General features: G+C 40.6%; 2 protein-coding genes across 6 annotated transcripts; both read left to right on the top strand.

Annotated features, from left to right (window-relative positions):
• Positions 1–3,006: 3,006 nt before the first annotated feature.
• acta1b (actin alpha 1, skeletal muscle b) lies at positions 3,007–5,642 on the top strand. Its single transcript, XM_060926166.1, has 7 exons — positions 3,007–3,078; positions 3,724–3,863; positions 3,976–4,300; positions 4,430–4,591; positions 4,701–4,892; positions 4,993–5,174; positions 5,270–5,642. The coding sequence occupies exons 2-7, from the start codon at positions 3,735–3,737 to the stop codon at positions 5,411–5,413; spliced, it is 1,134 nt and encodes a 377-aa protein (XP_060782149.1). The 5' UTR covers positions 3,007–3,078; positions 3,724–3,734; the 3' UTR covers positions 5,414–5,642.
• Positions 5,643–9,686: 4,044 nt separating this feature from the next.
• ccsapb (centriole, cilia and spindle-associated protein b) lies at positions 9,687–14,932 on the top strand. 5 transcript variants are annotated; one of them, XM_060926160.1, is made up of 5 exons: positions 9,687–9,792; positions 11,357–11,682; positions 13,842–13,874; positions 14,041–14,324; positions 14,638–14,932. In XM_060926160.1, the coding sequence occupies exons 2-5, from the start codon at positions 11,361–11,363 to the stop codon at positions 14,818–14,820; spliced, it is 822 nt and encodes a 273-aa protein (XP_060782143.1). In that variant the 5' UTR covers positions 9,687–9,792; positions 11,357–11,360; the 3' UTR covers positions 14,821–14,932. The 5 variants fall into 5 exon arrangements, with proteins under 5 accessions (XP_060782143.1, XP_060782145.1, XP_060782144.1 ...); XM_060926162.1 differs by having other exon boundaries at positions 9,706–9,792; positions 11,354–11,682; XM_060926161.1 differs by lacking the exon at positions 9,687–9,792 and adding an exon at positions 10,354–10,538.
• Positions 14,933–16,331: the final 1,399 nt, after the last annotated feature.

The following is a 16,331-nucleotide window of genomic DNA, read 5'->3' as shown; positions in this document are numbered from 1 at the left end:
TTGCATGTTCTCCCCGTGTCCGCGTGGGTTTCCTCCGGGTGCTCCGGTTTCCCCCACAGTCCAAAGACATGCAGGTTAGGTTAACTGGTGACTCTAAATTGACCGTAGGTGTGAGTGTGAACGGTTGTCTGTGTCTATGTGTCAGCCCTGTGATGACCTGGCGACTTGTCCAGGGTGTACCCCGCCTTTCGCCCGTAGTCAGCTGGGATAGGCTCCAGCTTGCCTGCGACCCTGTAGAAGGATAAAGCGGCTAGAGATAATGAGATGAGATTCCGGCAGCAATCGAGGTGCATTCGGGACATTCTGGCAGGATTTGAAGTGGCTTGCCATTTCGATTTTTCCCTCGACCGCGATCAGAATATTTGGAATGCCGTTAGAATACACTTTGAATGCCGTTCGATATTTCTCTTCGAATGTTTTGAGCATGGGCAAAACATTCGGGCCGGCCACAAGAATGGGCCCGAATGCTTGGGGTGCAGTCAGAATTTTTAGAATGCACTTCAAATATCCCGGAATATACGAAGAATTTTCATTCCGGCTCATTCCGCCTCTAGTGTGACTACCCTATAAGGTACAACAAACACAAAGGACTATTTAAGACACTGCCCTTTTACACGTAGTATAACTGGAAATTGTGCTTTTATTTTAAGGATCACAGATCATGAAGGTATACTTCTGTGATATTATTTGTCAGTTTAATATTTTATACTCTTTTGTACAGTAGAAATATTCATAATACAATTTTCAGGCTCATAGTCATTCTAATCATACAGTAGCATGTGATGCACAAAGGTGTGATGAAATGTATGCTCTGAATTTTTTTTTTTTTTTAAAGAGTTTTGATCTGGAAAAAGTTATCATCGTTATTGTTTCAGTTTTACTCTACATAATGAGATATTTGACAATGTTTGTCTAAGCTGTGGTATTTCAACTCACAAACAAATCAACTGCTCAACCCTGTATCAAAGACCTGCACACTGTTTTTATGTATGGGGGGGTCAGCCGCTGTATAGGATGTAGGAGAAGGATCCATCCAGAACTGTTGTTTTGCAGTTATCCTTCAAACTATTGGCCTTCAACACAGGAAACTGTCCATATGTGTGAACACAGTCACATTGGAAAATAGTATAAATGACCACCAAAGACAAAAATAACATGAGAGATGATTATTTGTGTAAATGTACACTATTACAGAGGTAAGTCTATAATCAGAATTTTTGTGTGATAAATAGAATTTCTTTTAGCTGTGGACATATTATAGTGGTAGGTTTGCTAATTTATGAAAATTCTTTATATAAATAAACTAATGACTGAAATAATTGAAGTGTCAAGAAATGTCTTGCATCTTGAACATAATTTCAGCATCTAAAAGCATGTGGTACCAAAAGAGGGCACTGTTGGCTTGGCATTTTGGATACACCTTGTCTACAAACTGCAACCACCTATAGTTAGGCGAGTTGTAACTGAAATCACAAACACCCTGAAGCTTTTTGTGTTATAATTCATTTATCCTTTACTTTTTTAAAATTGTGTTATTATTCATAGCATTTAATGCAGCATCTTCCCAGACCCAATGTATGATTTCATTCCAGTGCACCTCCAGGTCAGATTAAATCCCAAGTACAAAGATTCCACCAAGTTAAGATTCTTGATCAAACTTCTCTCCAGTTTTGTCACATGACTAAGCTGCTTAGCTCCCTTGGTGGTAAGGAGCCTGTAACAGTTGCTCTGACTATCTGGCCCTAAGCATATAGCCTAAACCCAGAAAATGCAGTGGGCTGCTTATACTAAACTAGTGGACATAAAATGATGTCAAAGTTTATTTCTCCATATAATTTTATCATTTATGAAAACTGCAGGATAACAGTCTGTAGCTTATACAGCCCCTTCACAACAGATGTGTCCCTCACATACACACACACCGGTAAAATGTGATCATTAATATCAAATGCGATTATTTTATTCATTTCCGTTTGCACAGATCCTCAATCCTAGTTCTGGAGTACTCCCTATGCTGCACGTTAATGTTATCCCTGTGTGTTAGAGCAAGGAAAACAACAAAATGTGCAGGACGGGGTTCTTCAGGATTGTGAACTTGCGCTTTGCTATATGGAAAAATTTTATATATGAATGATATTTCAATATGTTGATGCTGAAACTGTTAAACAAGGAATGCTGAAGATACGACTATCCAACTGTAATTAGTTAAGCCTTTACAGTAGAAAATGAAATATCAAAAACATATTTTAATCACAATTTAATTGCATTCATCTTTACAACTACACACTGTAATTTGAACGGCGCTGTACCCAAATTGTTGGCACTTATTAAAGATGTAGTGCTCTCCCAACTCCTAAATCCTCATTTAATCCCTGATCACAAATAACTATACAGGCACAGCTCTTGTTATAGCAATATAAATATTATTACATTCTCAGATCTCAGATCAAAGCCTAGCCATAGCCCCTGTTTTGTATTAAGCTATTTCTTCTCTCCCACCACCTTGCATTGAATTAAATAAAAGGGCTGATTGCTTACCATAACGTTAACATTATGCTGCAGACACTGAATTGATAAAGGGCTCTAATAACCTTCTTGTACTAATCACTTGCGCCGACCGTAGCAACAGATTTCGGTGCACCTTATCCATGGTCAATAACTTTACACTATTATACCCCTCTGTCGGAACCCTCTTGCTGCTGTTGAACTAATGATCAGAAATCACAGCCTACTCTCACTGGTAGTAGTCGGATGCACCATGTGCAAACAGAGTGGTAATGAAAACATACACTCCCCATATACGGCTCGAGCGTCGTGGCTTCACATCAGGACTATCACCATATTAGGACAGCTGTGCACACTTCCAACTGGGAGTCCCGTTCGCTTACCGCCCAAGATCCTAATATGGCCAAAGATTGGGAAAAAAATCCAATTTGGCACATGGACACCATATTCAATGGGCGGGGAAAGAAGGTGATCGGGTATAAAAGTTTGCCAAGGCCAGCGGTCACCCTGTAGCTGGAACCAGCAGACGTTTCATTCTGCACTGAGCTTCATCTGAGAAGGGCACCACCAAAGGTAAGGAGATCTAACCAAAACACACCATAGATCTCGTGCACAGGAATATTACCGGTAATTGGTTAATTAAGAGGAAAATAATGTTCTCTTTTTTCTATTTACATTAATGAAATTAACCAAATTACCTGATGCTAGTTTATCAAGGTGACTTGCACAGCAAATAATAATAATAATTAAAGTGTCCATATATATCAAGTTGGGAGATTTTGCTGTGCATGTGGTCCAAAGAAAAAACAGACAAGGAAAGGTATATACATTTTTGTGACAATACAACCATTTGTGTTTAAATGGTTTTCTAACCACGATTCTATTTTTAAAATGCACGTTTTGAACATTTAACAAAAGCTAAAATATTTAAACTGCAATTCATTCATAGAGCACTCTGTGATATCTCTCTTAACAATCACAGTGTGGATAAATAATAATAATAATAATAATAATAATAATGTAAAACAAACCGATTTTTCAACCCAAATCAAACCAATCTGATTAATTACATTATTACCATTTGATAAACTTTTAATTGGTGTGAATGAAATCAGTGTATATTTACAGTGGTTAAAGCAACTGTTTTAGCTATTTTCTTCTGTGCTGCATGTGCTACAAACCATCCACTCAGTGATATCTCAATATGTTAACACACAGAACCTGCCAAGATGTGTGATGATGATGAGACTACCGCCTTGGTGTGCGACAATGGCTCAGGCCTGGTGAAGGCTGGCTTTGCCGGTGATGACGCCCCCAGGGCTGTGTTCCCTTCCATTGTTGGTCGCCCCCGTCATCAGGTATGACTTTATAAATTATACTGTAATTTTTCATAGTTTTTAAATAATGAGGTATTGTCAATGGCAAATAAATATATAATGTAATATTAAATTTATTTTTCCCCTCCTTTAGGGTGTCATGGTAGGTATGGGTCAGAAAGACTCCTATGTAGGTGATGAAGCTCAGAGCAAGAGGGGTATCCTCACTCTGAAGTATCCCATTGAGCATGGCATCATTACCAACTGGGACGATATGGAGAAGATCTGGCACCACACCTTCTACAACGAGCTCCGCGTTGCCCCTGAGGAGCACCCCACCCTGCTCACTGAGGCTCCCTTGAACCCCAAGGCTAACCGTGAGAAGATGACCCAGATCATGTTTGAGACCTTCAACGTCCCTGCCATGTATGTGGCCATCCAGGCTGTGCTGTCTCTGTACGCTTCTGGCCGTACCACTGGTGAGAAGTGCACCTTCACAAACTTTTACTATTCTTCATAAAATCCTACAAAGTGGCAACAAACTGACATTATGCACAGAATGTAGCTAAACTTGAGGCACTATCTTGACACCTTTTTTTGTGGTTTAGGTATTGTGCTGGATTCTGGTGATGGTGTCACCCACAATGTCCCCATCTATGAGGGTTATGCTCTGCCCCACGCCATCATGCGTCTGGATCTGGCTGGTCGTGATCTGACTGACTACCTCATGAAGATCCTGACTGAGCGTGGTTACTCTTTTGTCACAACCGGTAAATATTATCTTTCTTTCTTGGTGGTTTGTTGTCAGGTTTTATGTTTATCAGGTTGATCTTAAACATTTTAAAATTGCTTTTTGACTCGCACAATTCTCCATTACAGCTGAGCGTGAGATTGTGCGTGACATCAAGGAGAAGCTGTGCTATGTTGCTCTGGACTTCGAGAATGAGATGGCCACTGCTGCTTCCTCCTCCTCCCTGGAGAAGAGCTATGAGTTGCCTGACGGTCAGGTTATCACCATTGGTAATGAGCGTTTCCGTTGCCCAGAGACCCTCTTCCAGCCTTCTTTCATTGGTGAGTAATTAGCAGCCTCTCTCTACAATATAGGGTATGTCTATAACATCTATAACTGTATGCCATTCCCTTGTATTCATCTTCATTGTTTTCTGAAAAGGTATGGAGTCTGCTGGCATCCATGAGACTGCCTACAACAGCATCATGAAGTGTGACATTGACATCAGGAAGGACCTGTATGCCAACAACGTCTTGTCTGGTGGTACCACCATGTACCCTGGTATTGCTGACCGTATGCAGAAAGAGATCACTGCTCTGGCCCCTAGCACAATGAAGATCAAGGTAATGGAGTAGTGTATTTTCTCACATGTATATTTATTCCACACCTTCGATAATTTGCCCATTTCTGAAATATATTCCTCTCTCTTTGATTCTAGATCATTGCCCCACCTGAGCGTAAGTACTCTGTATGGATCGGTGGCTCCATCTTGGCCTCCCTGTCCACCTTCCAGCAGATGTGGATCACCAAGCAGGAATACGATGAGGCTGGACCCAGCATTGTCCACCGCAAGTGCTTCTAAATCCACCATCATCGTTATCATCTGCGTCTACTCGCTATAAACCAAACAGCAGTGGAGCACTCCGTTGGCAAGGGACAGATTTGTTTAAAATTTATTTTGTAACCCAGTGTTACACAATGAATATACTTCAGTGAAGATTAAGCAACATCAAGATGACTGACATGCCATGTTATACAGCATAATGTGAAATGTACATACATATTAATTTATTAAAGTCCAATATTTGGTATCATTTTGTGTTTTTTTTTTTTTCTTCATAATTTATATCTGAGTATTATTCTATTTGCATAACACAGGCCTACGTTGTGATTTGTCCTTTGGCTAATTCCCATTCAAATCATGGTTTCAGCATATTTTCTGCTACTTCAGGGAGATTAAACTCATTATGGATATACAGTACCTAATAATCCATAACTGTAGCCACACATTAGCCTTCCAACCCTCCTTTCCCATTATACTAACCAAGAAACTGAACTGAAATCATTTTAAGTGGTCCAAGAAAGCACTAAGAGAGGTCACTAAGGTCATTTCTATTTTTAAACACACTACCCACTATGTGAACGTATGTGAGGTGAGTGAAAGCTGACACACCAGTTATCTTAGCTATGTCTGGCTCGTTTTCTTTGAGCCATAAGCTGATATTTGACCCCTGTCAGTAATTCATAACTTTCTTAATAGGTCTATATGAATAAGAGACATGTTTATTCCAAAGCTCAGAGAGTTGAAACTTGTCAGTCCTCTGGCGTTTCTTTTTCTGCCTTCCTGTAAATATCTTTACTATGAATTGAGATGGCAACAACTGGCCTACCAAATATCTGTGCTTGCTCACTTCTTCCAGCTTGTCCCACTTATGTGTGTGGGGTTGCTGCCATGTGGACCCTATTGACCCACATGTCATATTAATTACAGCATAGTTTTACACCGGATGCCCTTCCGGCTGCAACCCTCCCATTTCCGGAAACAACCATTCACATCTATGGGGAATTTAGAGTAGCCAGTTAACTTTACTGCATGTCTTTTGACTGTGGGGGAAACCAGAGCACCCGGAGGAAACCCATGCAGACACAGGGAGAACATGTAAATGCCACACAGAAAAGCCTCCGCTGGCTTGAACTCAGATCCTTCTTGCTGGGAGGCGACAGTGCGAACCACTACGCCACCTTGCCACCCAATTTCTGTGCTTGCTATCAGCTGAGATTTGAGTGCATATAAGCTAAGATTGGGACTTGCATTGAAAAGACCATTTAGCTCAAACTCATTTCAGTTTATTCAATTGTATTTGCTTGATGCTTGTAACAATACATACTGTCACAAAGAAGCGTTACAAAAATGGCAAGGAAAAACTCCCTGAGACAATATAAGGAAGAACCCTTGAGAGGAACCAGACTCAAAATGAAACACATTCTCTTCTGGGTGACACTGAATAGTGGGATCATAAATAATTACGCTTCTTAAATTGTACAATATAAAGTCAAACAGTACTAACACAAATTTGTTAAAAAGAACATGCAAAAGCCCAGGCCAATAGGGATTTGACCACTGTTCAGCTGTCTAACAACTTAATGTTGCAGACTGTCAATATAACTGTTAAAACTCCTTTTTTTTTGGTGTGCATACAGTAAACATCCTCAACTACAAAAATGCCTACACAATGATTCATTTTGTGTTCAGTAATATAGTACAATTTGTGCTATTTCAGATCCCTCATTTAGGAGGGGAACAGGAGTCCAACCTTGCTGTCCAGGGGTATTGCTTGCATCCCTAGTGCCATAAACCTCTATAATTATAAAGATGTAAAGACAGAATCATTGAAGCTTACCTAAAAAGTGGATTATTACTGTTGAAAAATGCAGCTTGGTCTGACCAGCTACGAGCTTCCAAAACACAGGTCAAGCTGGTTAAACAGGTAGACCATCTTTTTTTGTCATCCAGTAGGCTATTGTTTTACAGATTACTTATTACTTGACCAAACTGACCATGAAGAAGAAGAAGCCTTTATTTCTCACATGTACACTCAAGCACAGCAAAATTCCTCCTCTGCATTTAACCCATCTGAAGCAGTGAACACACACATGCACACACAAGTGAGCAATGAGCACACACACATACCCAGAGCAGTGGTCAGCTACACTCTCAGAAAATAAAGTATATTATTGTACCTTTAGGGGTACAATGGCTTGTCATTGGGGCAATACCCCCTCTATGGTATTTATTTCTACCCTTTATATACCGCTTAGGAACATACTGTATATGTACCTTTTTGACCCTGAAAAGTTACACATTGTTACTTTGAGGTCCAATAATGAGCCCTAAGGGGTACATTAGTGTATAGTGTACCACGGAGTACAGAAATAGACTCTTACTATACCCCAATTCCTAACAGTCTGTGCTACAGCACCCAGGGAGCAGTTGGGGGTTAGATGCCTTGCTCAAGGGCATTTCAGCCATGATCCAGAGGGAGGGGAAAGTGCTGTTCATTGAACTCAACTCCCCTCACATTTTACATTTTATCAGTGAAAATGCATGCATGTACATGTATGTTGCACAAGTTATAACACCTATCCTGTTTTAATGAGAGTCAACCCACAATCAATTAAGTCAAATCAGTCTTAGTTGAGCAAATCAGTAACGGTATTTCTTACTTTCACCATAAATTTTTATTTATATGACTTTGATCTAAGGGGTGGCACGGTGGTGTAGTGGTTAGCGCTGTCACCTCACAGCAAGAAGGTCCGGGTTCGAGCCCCGTGGCCGGCGAGGGCCTTTCTGTGCGGAGTTTGCATGTTGTCCGTGTGGGTTTCCTCCGGGTGCTCCGGTTTCCCCCACAGTCCAAAGACATGCAGGTTAGGTTAACTGGTGACTCTAAATTGACCGTGAGTGTGAATGGTTGTCTGTGTCTATGTGTCAGCCCTGTGATGACCTGGCGACTTGTCCAGGGTGTACCCCGCCTTTTGCCCGTAGTCAGCTGGGATAGGCTCCAGCTTGCCTGCGACCCTGTAGAACAGGATAAAGCGGCTAGAGATAATGAGATGAGATGAGACTTTGATCTATAGCTGTCAAAGGCCTCGGCCTTAAAACCGATTACTGCTGTGACGTCACACACTCAGGGATGGCTAGCTCAGCGGGGCAGCTTGAATGCCAACTCTGCGGTCAATCTTAACTCTCAAAAATATCCTTCCATTATCTGGAGCCGCTTACCCTGTTCTGCAGGGTCACAGGGAAACCGGAGCCTATCCCAGCTGACTATGGGCGAAAGGCGGGGTACACCCTGGACAAGTCGCCAGGTTATCGTAGGGCTGACACAGAGACAAACAACCATTCACACCTACAGTCAATTTAGAGTCACCAGTTAACCTAACCTGCATGTCTTTGGACTGTGGGGGAAACCGGAGCACACCCACACAGACATGGGGAGAACATGCAAACTCCACACAGAAAGGCCCTTGCCAGCCACTGGGCTCAAACTCAGGACCTTCTTGCTGTGAGGCGACAGTGCTAACCACTACACCACCGTGCTGCCCCTCTCAAAAATATGTATTTTTAAATTCCCATTTATGCAGCATACAAGAGTCAAGGATGGAGATACTATCCACTCAGAAATTTATTTAAAAATAAAAGTTCCGCATGGGCGGCACAGTGGTGTAGTGGTTAGCGCTGTCGCCTCACAGCAAGAAGGTCCGGGTTCGAGCCCTGTAGCCGGCGAGGGCCTTTCTGTGTGGAGTTTGCATGTTGTCTGCGTGGGTTTCCTCCGGGTGCTCCGGTTTCCCCCACAGTCCAAAGACATGCAGGTTAGGTTAACTGGTGACTCTAAATTGACCGTAGGTGTGAATGGTTGTGTGTCTATGTGTCAGCCCTGTGATGACCTGGCGACTTGTCCAGGGTGTACCCCGCCTTTCGCCCATAGTCAGCTGGGATAGGCTCCAGCTTGCCTGCGACCCTATAGAACAGGATAAAGCGGCTAGAGATAATGAGATGAGGTTCTGCGGATATCCTTTAAGATTTCAGAATGACCTGTTGTGTTATTTTCAGGGACAGTCTACCTGTTTGACCAGCTCAAGCTGTGTTTCACTTCAGGCAGCTTTGCCAGACCAAGCTGGATTTTTCAGCAGGGATCTTGAGCTCACTGCCATCTGTCTTGAAAACAAGGAACACTTTTTTTTTTTCTTTCTTCTTTCAATTATATTTTGTACAGAGCTTTTTGTTTCTTTAGAGGGCCTCGTGATTGTGTTTGAACTGATACTCTCTTTAGCCTAATCCCCACCTGTTGCTCTCTCCAGTGGCAGTGGGCGGAGCTTAAAGCAAATCAGCAGCACAACAACAGTGAAGGGTCGCATTATCGAGACCACCTGCTGCCTTTCACCTGGGTGCAACCTGAAACCGTAAGTAAGCCGAGATATTCTTCCATGCTAAGATTTGGATCGAAATGACACATGATGGTGGGATTTTGTTCATCAGCGCTCGTTTAAATAAATATATAAATAAATAAATATCATGGCGGATGGTTGTTGTTGTTATGTAAAGAAATAGTTCAGCTCGGCACCACATTAACTGTCGGCTGCTGATAATGAAATGAACACAGACTTAATACATTGTAGGTTTACTATACGCACTGTACATAATGTAAACATGGTTGTGTGTGGACATTATTATTTGACTACTGTGTATTTCCTAAACCGCTGGCTACAGTGCATGCTAGTTGATATGATGTGTGTGCGGTTCACTGTGCAAACAGACGCAGGTACTGATAACATAAGTGACAGGATTATCTCGTCATTGTACCGCTTTTATCTGCTCGAATGGGGTGAAATCCGCGGTTTGAATAGACAGTAGTTTAAATAGGAGGATATATAAAGGAGGGGCGTGTCATAACGCTGTCACGAGCAGCTGGTCTGCGATTGGTTTCCTCCCAGGAAAGGGCTTCCCTCAGTACGTGTTTTGATTTAAATGTTGGGCGGGAGATCAAGACTATGCTGCCTTCCTGTGCTATTGAAGTTATTCTAAACACGAGTTTCTGACACATCCCTTGCCCACGAATCTCTCCAGGAGCTTCGGAGATTTTGATAACCGAGTTGTTACTAAACTACTTTTTTCGTCATAGAAGAAAGGGGCGGATCCATGGTTGATGGTTAGTAGGATTTATTAGCTTTTCAGGCAATCACCATTTGGGGCTTATATTGTCATTTGCATCAGTAGAAAGATACCAAAATACACCAGGGTAGCTAAATAGCAAACGTTAGTAGACCCATTGCATGCAAAGACATCAAGTCGTCGCTGTCAGGTTAAAACCTGCTATGTGACATTTTTTTCCTTTTTTACAGGAGACGTAAAAAACTGAAAACTCTGAAATAACAAGCTGAGAAGCCAGTAAAAGTTTACTTGTTCTATTATTAGCTTGGTCAGTTAAATATCTATCAAAATAGCTAATTGCAGCATTATATTAGCGTAAATTGCAAAAAAAAAATCATCCTTGAGAAGACATAAGAGGTTCTGCATGTCAGATATTTGCACACACAAGGTTTTAGACATGCAAAACCTCCTATGTGCAATCTGAGTATTGTGTGCAGAATCTATGTGTGCCACTAGGTGCACATAGTTGATATTGCACACAGTTTATTTGGACCCATCACATGAAAGGGATTGGATCTAGTCTCTTCTGGATTATCCATTGGTCCTTCCATTTTCTAATTGGCATAAATGGAAGCACGAGGTCAAAACTGACCAATCAGCATAGAGAACCCAATTTGACCTAAATTGTCACACAGCAGGTTTTGAACTGACAGCAACGAAGTGCAGCTTAGCAAGTAGGAAATACAACAATTTTTTGCGCACGTGAAGGCTGCACATGCGCAGTTTAGTTGTGAGTCATGCAGAGAGCCTACATCAATAACCAAAATGTGGTCTTTTCTAGGCGAAAGTAGCCTAATTTTTCATTCTCTTTAGCAGGAATATGGTGACCAAACGGATTAGGTCAGAATATATGAAGAAATTTAAGGATCCGAAATGGGAAACGTACGCGAAGTGTTATGAGGACTTGTTGAGCTACAGACTGTCGAGGCGAATGTTGGAGCAAACACACAACCCGTGGTTTTGGGATGAACGTGGAAGCGACACAGAGTCCAGCGGCAAATGTACACCTCCTCAGGAGGGATCTCCAGATTACAGACTGCAGAAGGAGGGAAAGACACCAACAGCAAAGAAGACAGCAGAGATAGTGCACGAAGAGCATGGAGCAGAAGAGGTGAAAGAACCTGATACGAGGAGGATTATAGGTAGGATGTCTAAACCTTAACGGAATATGTTTAAAGCCCATATTTGCATCTCGAGATATCGTGTCCTCAGGATCATGATGCGTCATCGAAACACTGGTGCTTTGGAGTTAGTAAATAGTATGATTAGGGTCAAGCAAGAGTGATGTGGCTGCAAAGCTATAAATTCACTGGACAATTATGAAAACTTGGGATACTCAATTCTGAACGAAAGATGAATAGACATCCCATTTTTGATATCAGGGTTCTCTCTCAAGTTCTGTCACCAAGTTCTGTGGCAAAACCTCAATCATGATGGAGGTCTGCTTTAAAGGGCATATCACGGGTAAATTCAGGAGCAAGATCAATGTAATTCTCCTATCTTGTATTAAACTTTTTTGGTCAAATCTGTTACATTCTGCATTCTCTGCAACCTTTTTTTTTACCTTGCACAATACCAGAAAAATTCAGTTGAAATCAAGCCATTTGAGGCGAATTGGTCTGCCTCTGAAAAAACTTTGCATTTGGATTTCCTGGGAAACGTTGATTTTCGTGACGTCGCGTGCGGGACGCCTCCCTCTGAATCCTACGTCAGTGCTGGTTTATGAGAAAACAACCTGGTGGTTTTCTGCAAATTTCTTCAATGTTATCACGTAATTATTAAAATGGTTAACAGATGTATTGTAGGAGGGTGTAGCAACACCAATCTTGATGGGATTAGTACTCATCGTTTCCCAAAAGACTGGACAATGAGAGAGAAATGGGAGCGCTTGGTCTACACAGGCTGTGCACTGAAACCGTGCAAAGCTCGTGCAGCCTGCTGGCGCTTCCGCAGGTGACGTCACGATTCTGGCTCCAGACTCCCTTGGGATTTTTCTAGACACGTTTTATTTTTTTTCTGCTGTAGATAGATGGCCTTGTGCAAAATTACCCTTCTGGATGAGTGTGTAAAGGGACATACTTTTCATGTTTTGTTTTTTATATGAAATTGGTCCAGAATATGCACTTTAAGATAAATAATAATCTGTGTTTTACATGCATGATCTGTGGTGTCAGGCAGAATAACAATATAGATATTTAGTCACTGCCTAAAAGCAGGGCTCCTGATGAGTGTATGAGCAAAATATTTGCAAGGGCACAAAAATCAACCTGAATAGAATATTATAGCATATGAACCATCAAATTGTGTAGTGTATTTCATGTCAGTAAATTGCTCTATTGTTTTGTAACAGTGATGCCAATAATAAGCTATGCATCGCAGTTACGAACACACATTTATTCCTTTTTTTTTTTGACCCCGTATGCCATGTGCCAGAAACAACACCACAATATTTATTATGGTGTGAGACAGCTGGGTGCCTGGTGGACAGTAGTGAACCAGCACTTTCACTTTACATCATTACTGTATATTTACGATCAAATGTCAAACAGTTGTCTGGTTACACCTTTCACGTACGTGCACGTTGGAACTCGGAGTGCCCAGCACCATTAGGACTAATTACCATGCACCTGTTCCTGATCAGAGCATAATCAGTCCATACATGTAAGGACCCTCAGTTACACACAGACTTTGCGAAGTATATTACACCAAGTGGTGTATTTTTGTATCGCGTTTCTGGTTTTAACCCTATTTGTGTATTTGGACTTTATTGTATTGTCTCTGATATCCTGTCTGTGCCTCACTCGACCACTACCTGTTTTTCAAATCTATTTGCTAGTGTGTTTTCACTAATACTGTTCCTGCACTTGCATGAGACAAACTGTCAATTGTCCAACAAGCTAGTGGACTAATAAAACTGTTTTAACTAGTTTTAGATGAAACTGTCATGAATATTTTCCATAAAATGTGTTAGTAAATAACACATTTTATTTTTGAAAAAGCAAGCTAAAAATAAATGCTGGATAAAAACCCATCTTTTGCAAATAAAGATACTAATTTTATTGTGCAGTGGTCAGCTGTTTGAGATACGTTGCCTTGCACTAATGATTGGGTTCCCTGTGGTGGTACATTTTTGTCGTTCGTACATATGGACATCGTATGGTTGCAAAATCCATCAAAAATCAGGTTGCTGCATTACCATATTCTCTTAAGTACAGAGCTCTGCTATTAATAGTATGAAATGTGGTAATGAATGAATGGGTAAAGATGTCAGATTTCATCAGATATTGTTTCACATTTTCAGGCCACTGTCTTCCCTGTACATGTTATCAGGCAGGTATGTCCCACTGAACTTTCAAGCTGTTTGTGGTATATAATTAATATATGGCAGTAAGTAACCAACCTTGCAGAACAACAGTGGGATAAAACTCTCTTCAGTTGTTTAGTTGGGTTTTATTTCCCCCAAAGGCTCAACTCACCATTTATTTATTTATTTTAAACAGAACAAGTAACAGATGATGTCAAACCTCAGGAAAAGGAGGAAGTGACAACAGGGGAGAGTGCTGGGCCTGTCATTCCACCAGAAACATACCCCTGTGTTCAGAGCAATACCAAAAGTAAACCAAGGCATTCACACAGAACAACCCGAACTAAAGTCAAGCATCACATCAAAGACACTGACAAAGAAAGCAGGCATCCTTTTGCTATGTATGGCTCAGGAGAGAAACAGGCAGATATGGCCTCAAAAAGAACGCACAATGTTGGTCCAGCAGCATCAACCAAGGAGGTGAGTTGATCCTCAGCTGTTTAATGTTGTGTCTGAGCAAACAAACTGCATAGAAACATTTGATTACAGTAGAGCATTAATACTTTGAGTCTTAGTGAAGAGGTTTTTTTTTTTCTTTTCTGTAGATGATTGGGATTGAGCATTTATTTCTGGACAAAGCTGTATCTAGGCAGTGCTTTCAGATGTGTATGTGGGGCAAATTTTTAGATTAAGACAGTGGGTGAACTCTTTTTTTTTTTTTTTTCTTTAATGGTAAAATATTTTACAAGGTTTGATTAGTTTGTTCATGAAACTTATTTCCTGTGTTTTTTAGATCCATGAGTCAGCACTACGAGCAAAAAACAGACGAGAGGTTGAGAAACAGATGAAGAAGAGAATGGACAAGCGAAGAGCAAAATCAGTTGACTTGGAAAAGATTAACAAAAGCAAGCTTGTCTCTGATTATAACCCTTGGATGACTGAGTACATGCGCTGCTTTTCTGCTCGGTCACAGTAAATCTCGGAGACTGCCAGTAACATTCCTTCTAGTCACAGGCAGAGATGTGCATCTAGCTTGCCTGTCTTCCTAAATGGATTGCTGTCATGAAAAATTAAATGACAAAATTAAATTTTGTGTCACTGCTGTTTGTGATCTTGCTTGATAAGTTTCTTGCCACGTTTGTTAACTGTTACTAGTTTCCAGAGCTTTAACATGTCAGGGACCAGTAAAATGGTGGATTTTATGTGGCATTTTAAAGCCACCGTCAGTCACGACAACATTCTGTCCAAGTTTTCCAACAAGAACATACATGTTGCATGTTTTATTTGCAGTGGCCAGAACTTCAAAACTGGCTTAACAGGTGCAGTAATTCACAACAGAAGCTTACTGATTTTAAGGTACAAAATGAAAGCTAGTTTTAGCATTGTTCAATAACTGTAACTTGCATCATGAATACTGAAGGTACAGGCTAGATTTTAGGCTCTTTTAATATTCTTCTGTAAGTTACATATACCAGTTTTGATCGTTTATTTGCCACCTTGCACTGGCAAATTACTTGTAATAAGTTCACACTCAATCCATTCCATGGTGTGATTTATAGCATGGATATAATTTTCACTGAGGACCCATTCCTACCACTTTTCCCTATGTCTGGTTTTGTAAAAGACTTTTCCAAAGCATGCATCTTCCCAATTTTACTGTATAGTTTTAGAAACCTGCTGGTTTAAATAAAACCATTATCTTCTTTTTAACCATTTTTCTAACCTGTCATTATGTCCCCAGCACTTTTCAAAGTTTACAAAAAGTGTCATTATCTAGTGTGTTGCTTAATTGAAGTGGTCCAAAACTTTGATAAAATGTGGTTTGTGAAGATGTATTCTATATTGTTTAACGCAAATTACATAATGTTACAGATGTGTAATATCTTTCAGGGAGGTTTTGTAGAACTGCAGAGGGTTTTTTTTTTCCCCCTCATTGCTTTAAGTGTGTAGTGCTGTGGTCTACCTCACGTGTTCATAAATAATGTATAAAATATAAAGCTGGATTCATTGTGACATGTTTAAATAACATTAAATGCCATGAATTGCAGGTATTACACACCAGGTTTTCCTGAAGACTTTTTTTTCAAAGGAGCATTGAAGACATTTTCCTGTTCTGCAAAATATTGTGCCCAATGGTGCATTAGTGTGTTGCTGTTGTTACTATAACATTTGACATCCTAAAAATCTGCTTAGCTTATAATGGTGGATTGGCCCATCACTACTTTCCAGGTTTTGTGAAGACCAAAATGACCGTGTTCCTCAAGGATGCTAAATATTTTCTATATTGTAGTAGTGACTTGATATGGTGATTGCAATGAAGCCATAATGTTGCTTCTGAGCCACAAAGGTCTACTAATTATTTTGTGTAAAAAGCTGAGGAACCTGGTTTGAAGGGTACATAGATTTGACTTTAAGGTTTGTGGATTTGCTTGTATGTGAATGTGCAGTAATGTATTTGAACAGTGACTGATGGACTTTGAGTCATGC

The sequence above is a fragment of the Neoarius graeffei genome, chromosome 7, assembly GCF_027579695.1.
Source record: "Neoarius graeffei isolate fNeoGra1 chromosome 7, fNeoGra1.pri, whole genome shotgun sequence".
Taxonomy (NCBI): Eukaryota; Metazoa; Chordata; class Actinopteri; order Siluriformes; family Ariidae; genus Neoarius; species Neoarius graeffei.
The sequence above is the reverse complement of the archived record's forward strand: the minus strand, read 5'-3'. Positions and strand labels throughout refer to the sequence as shown.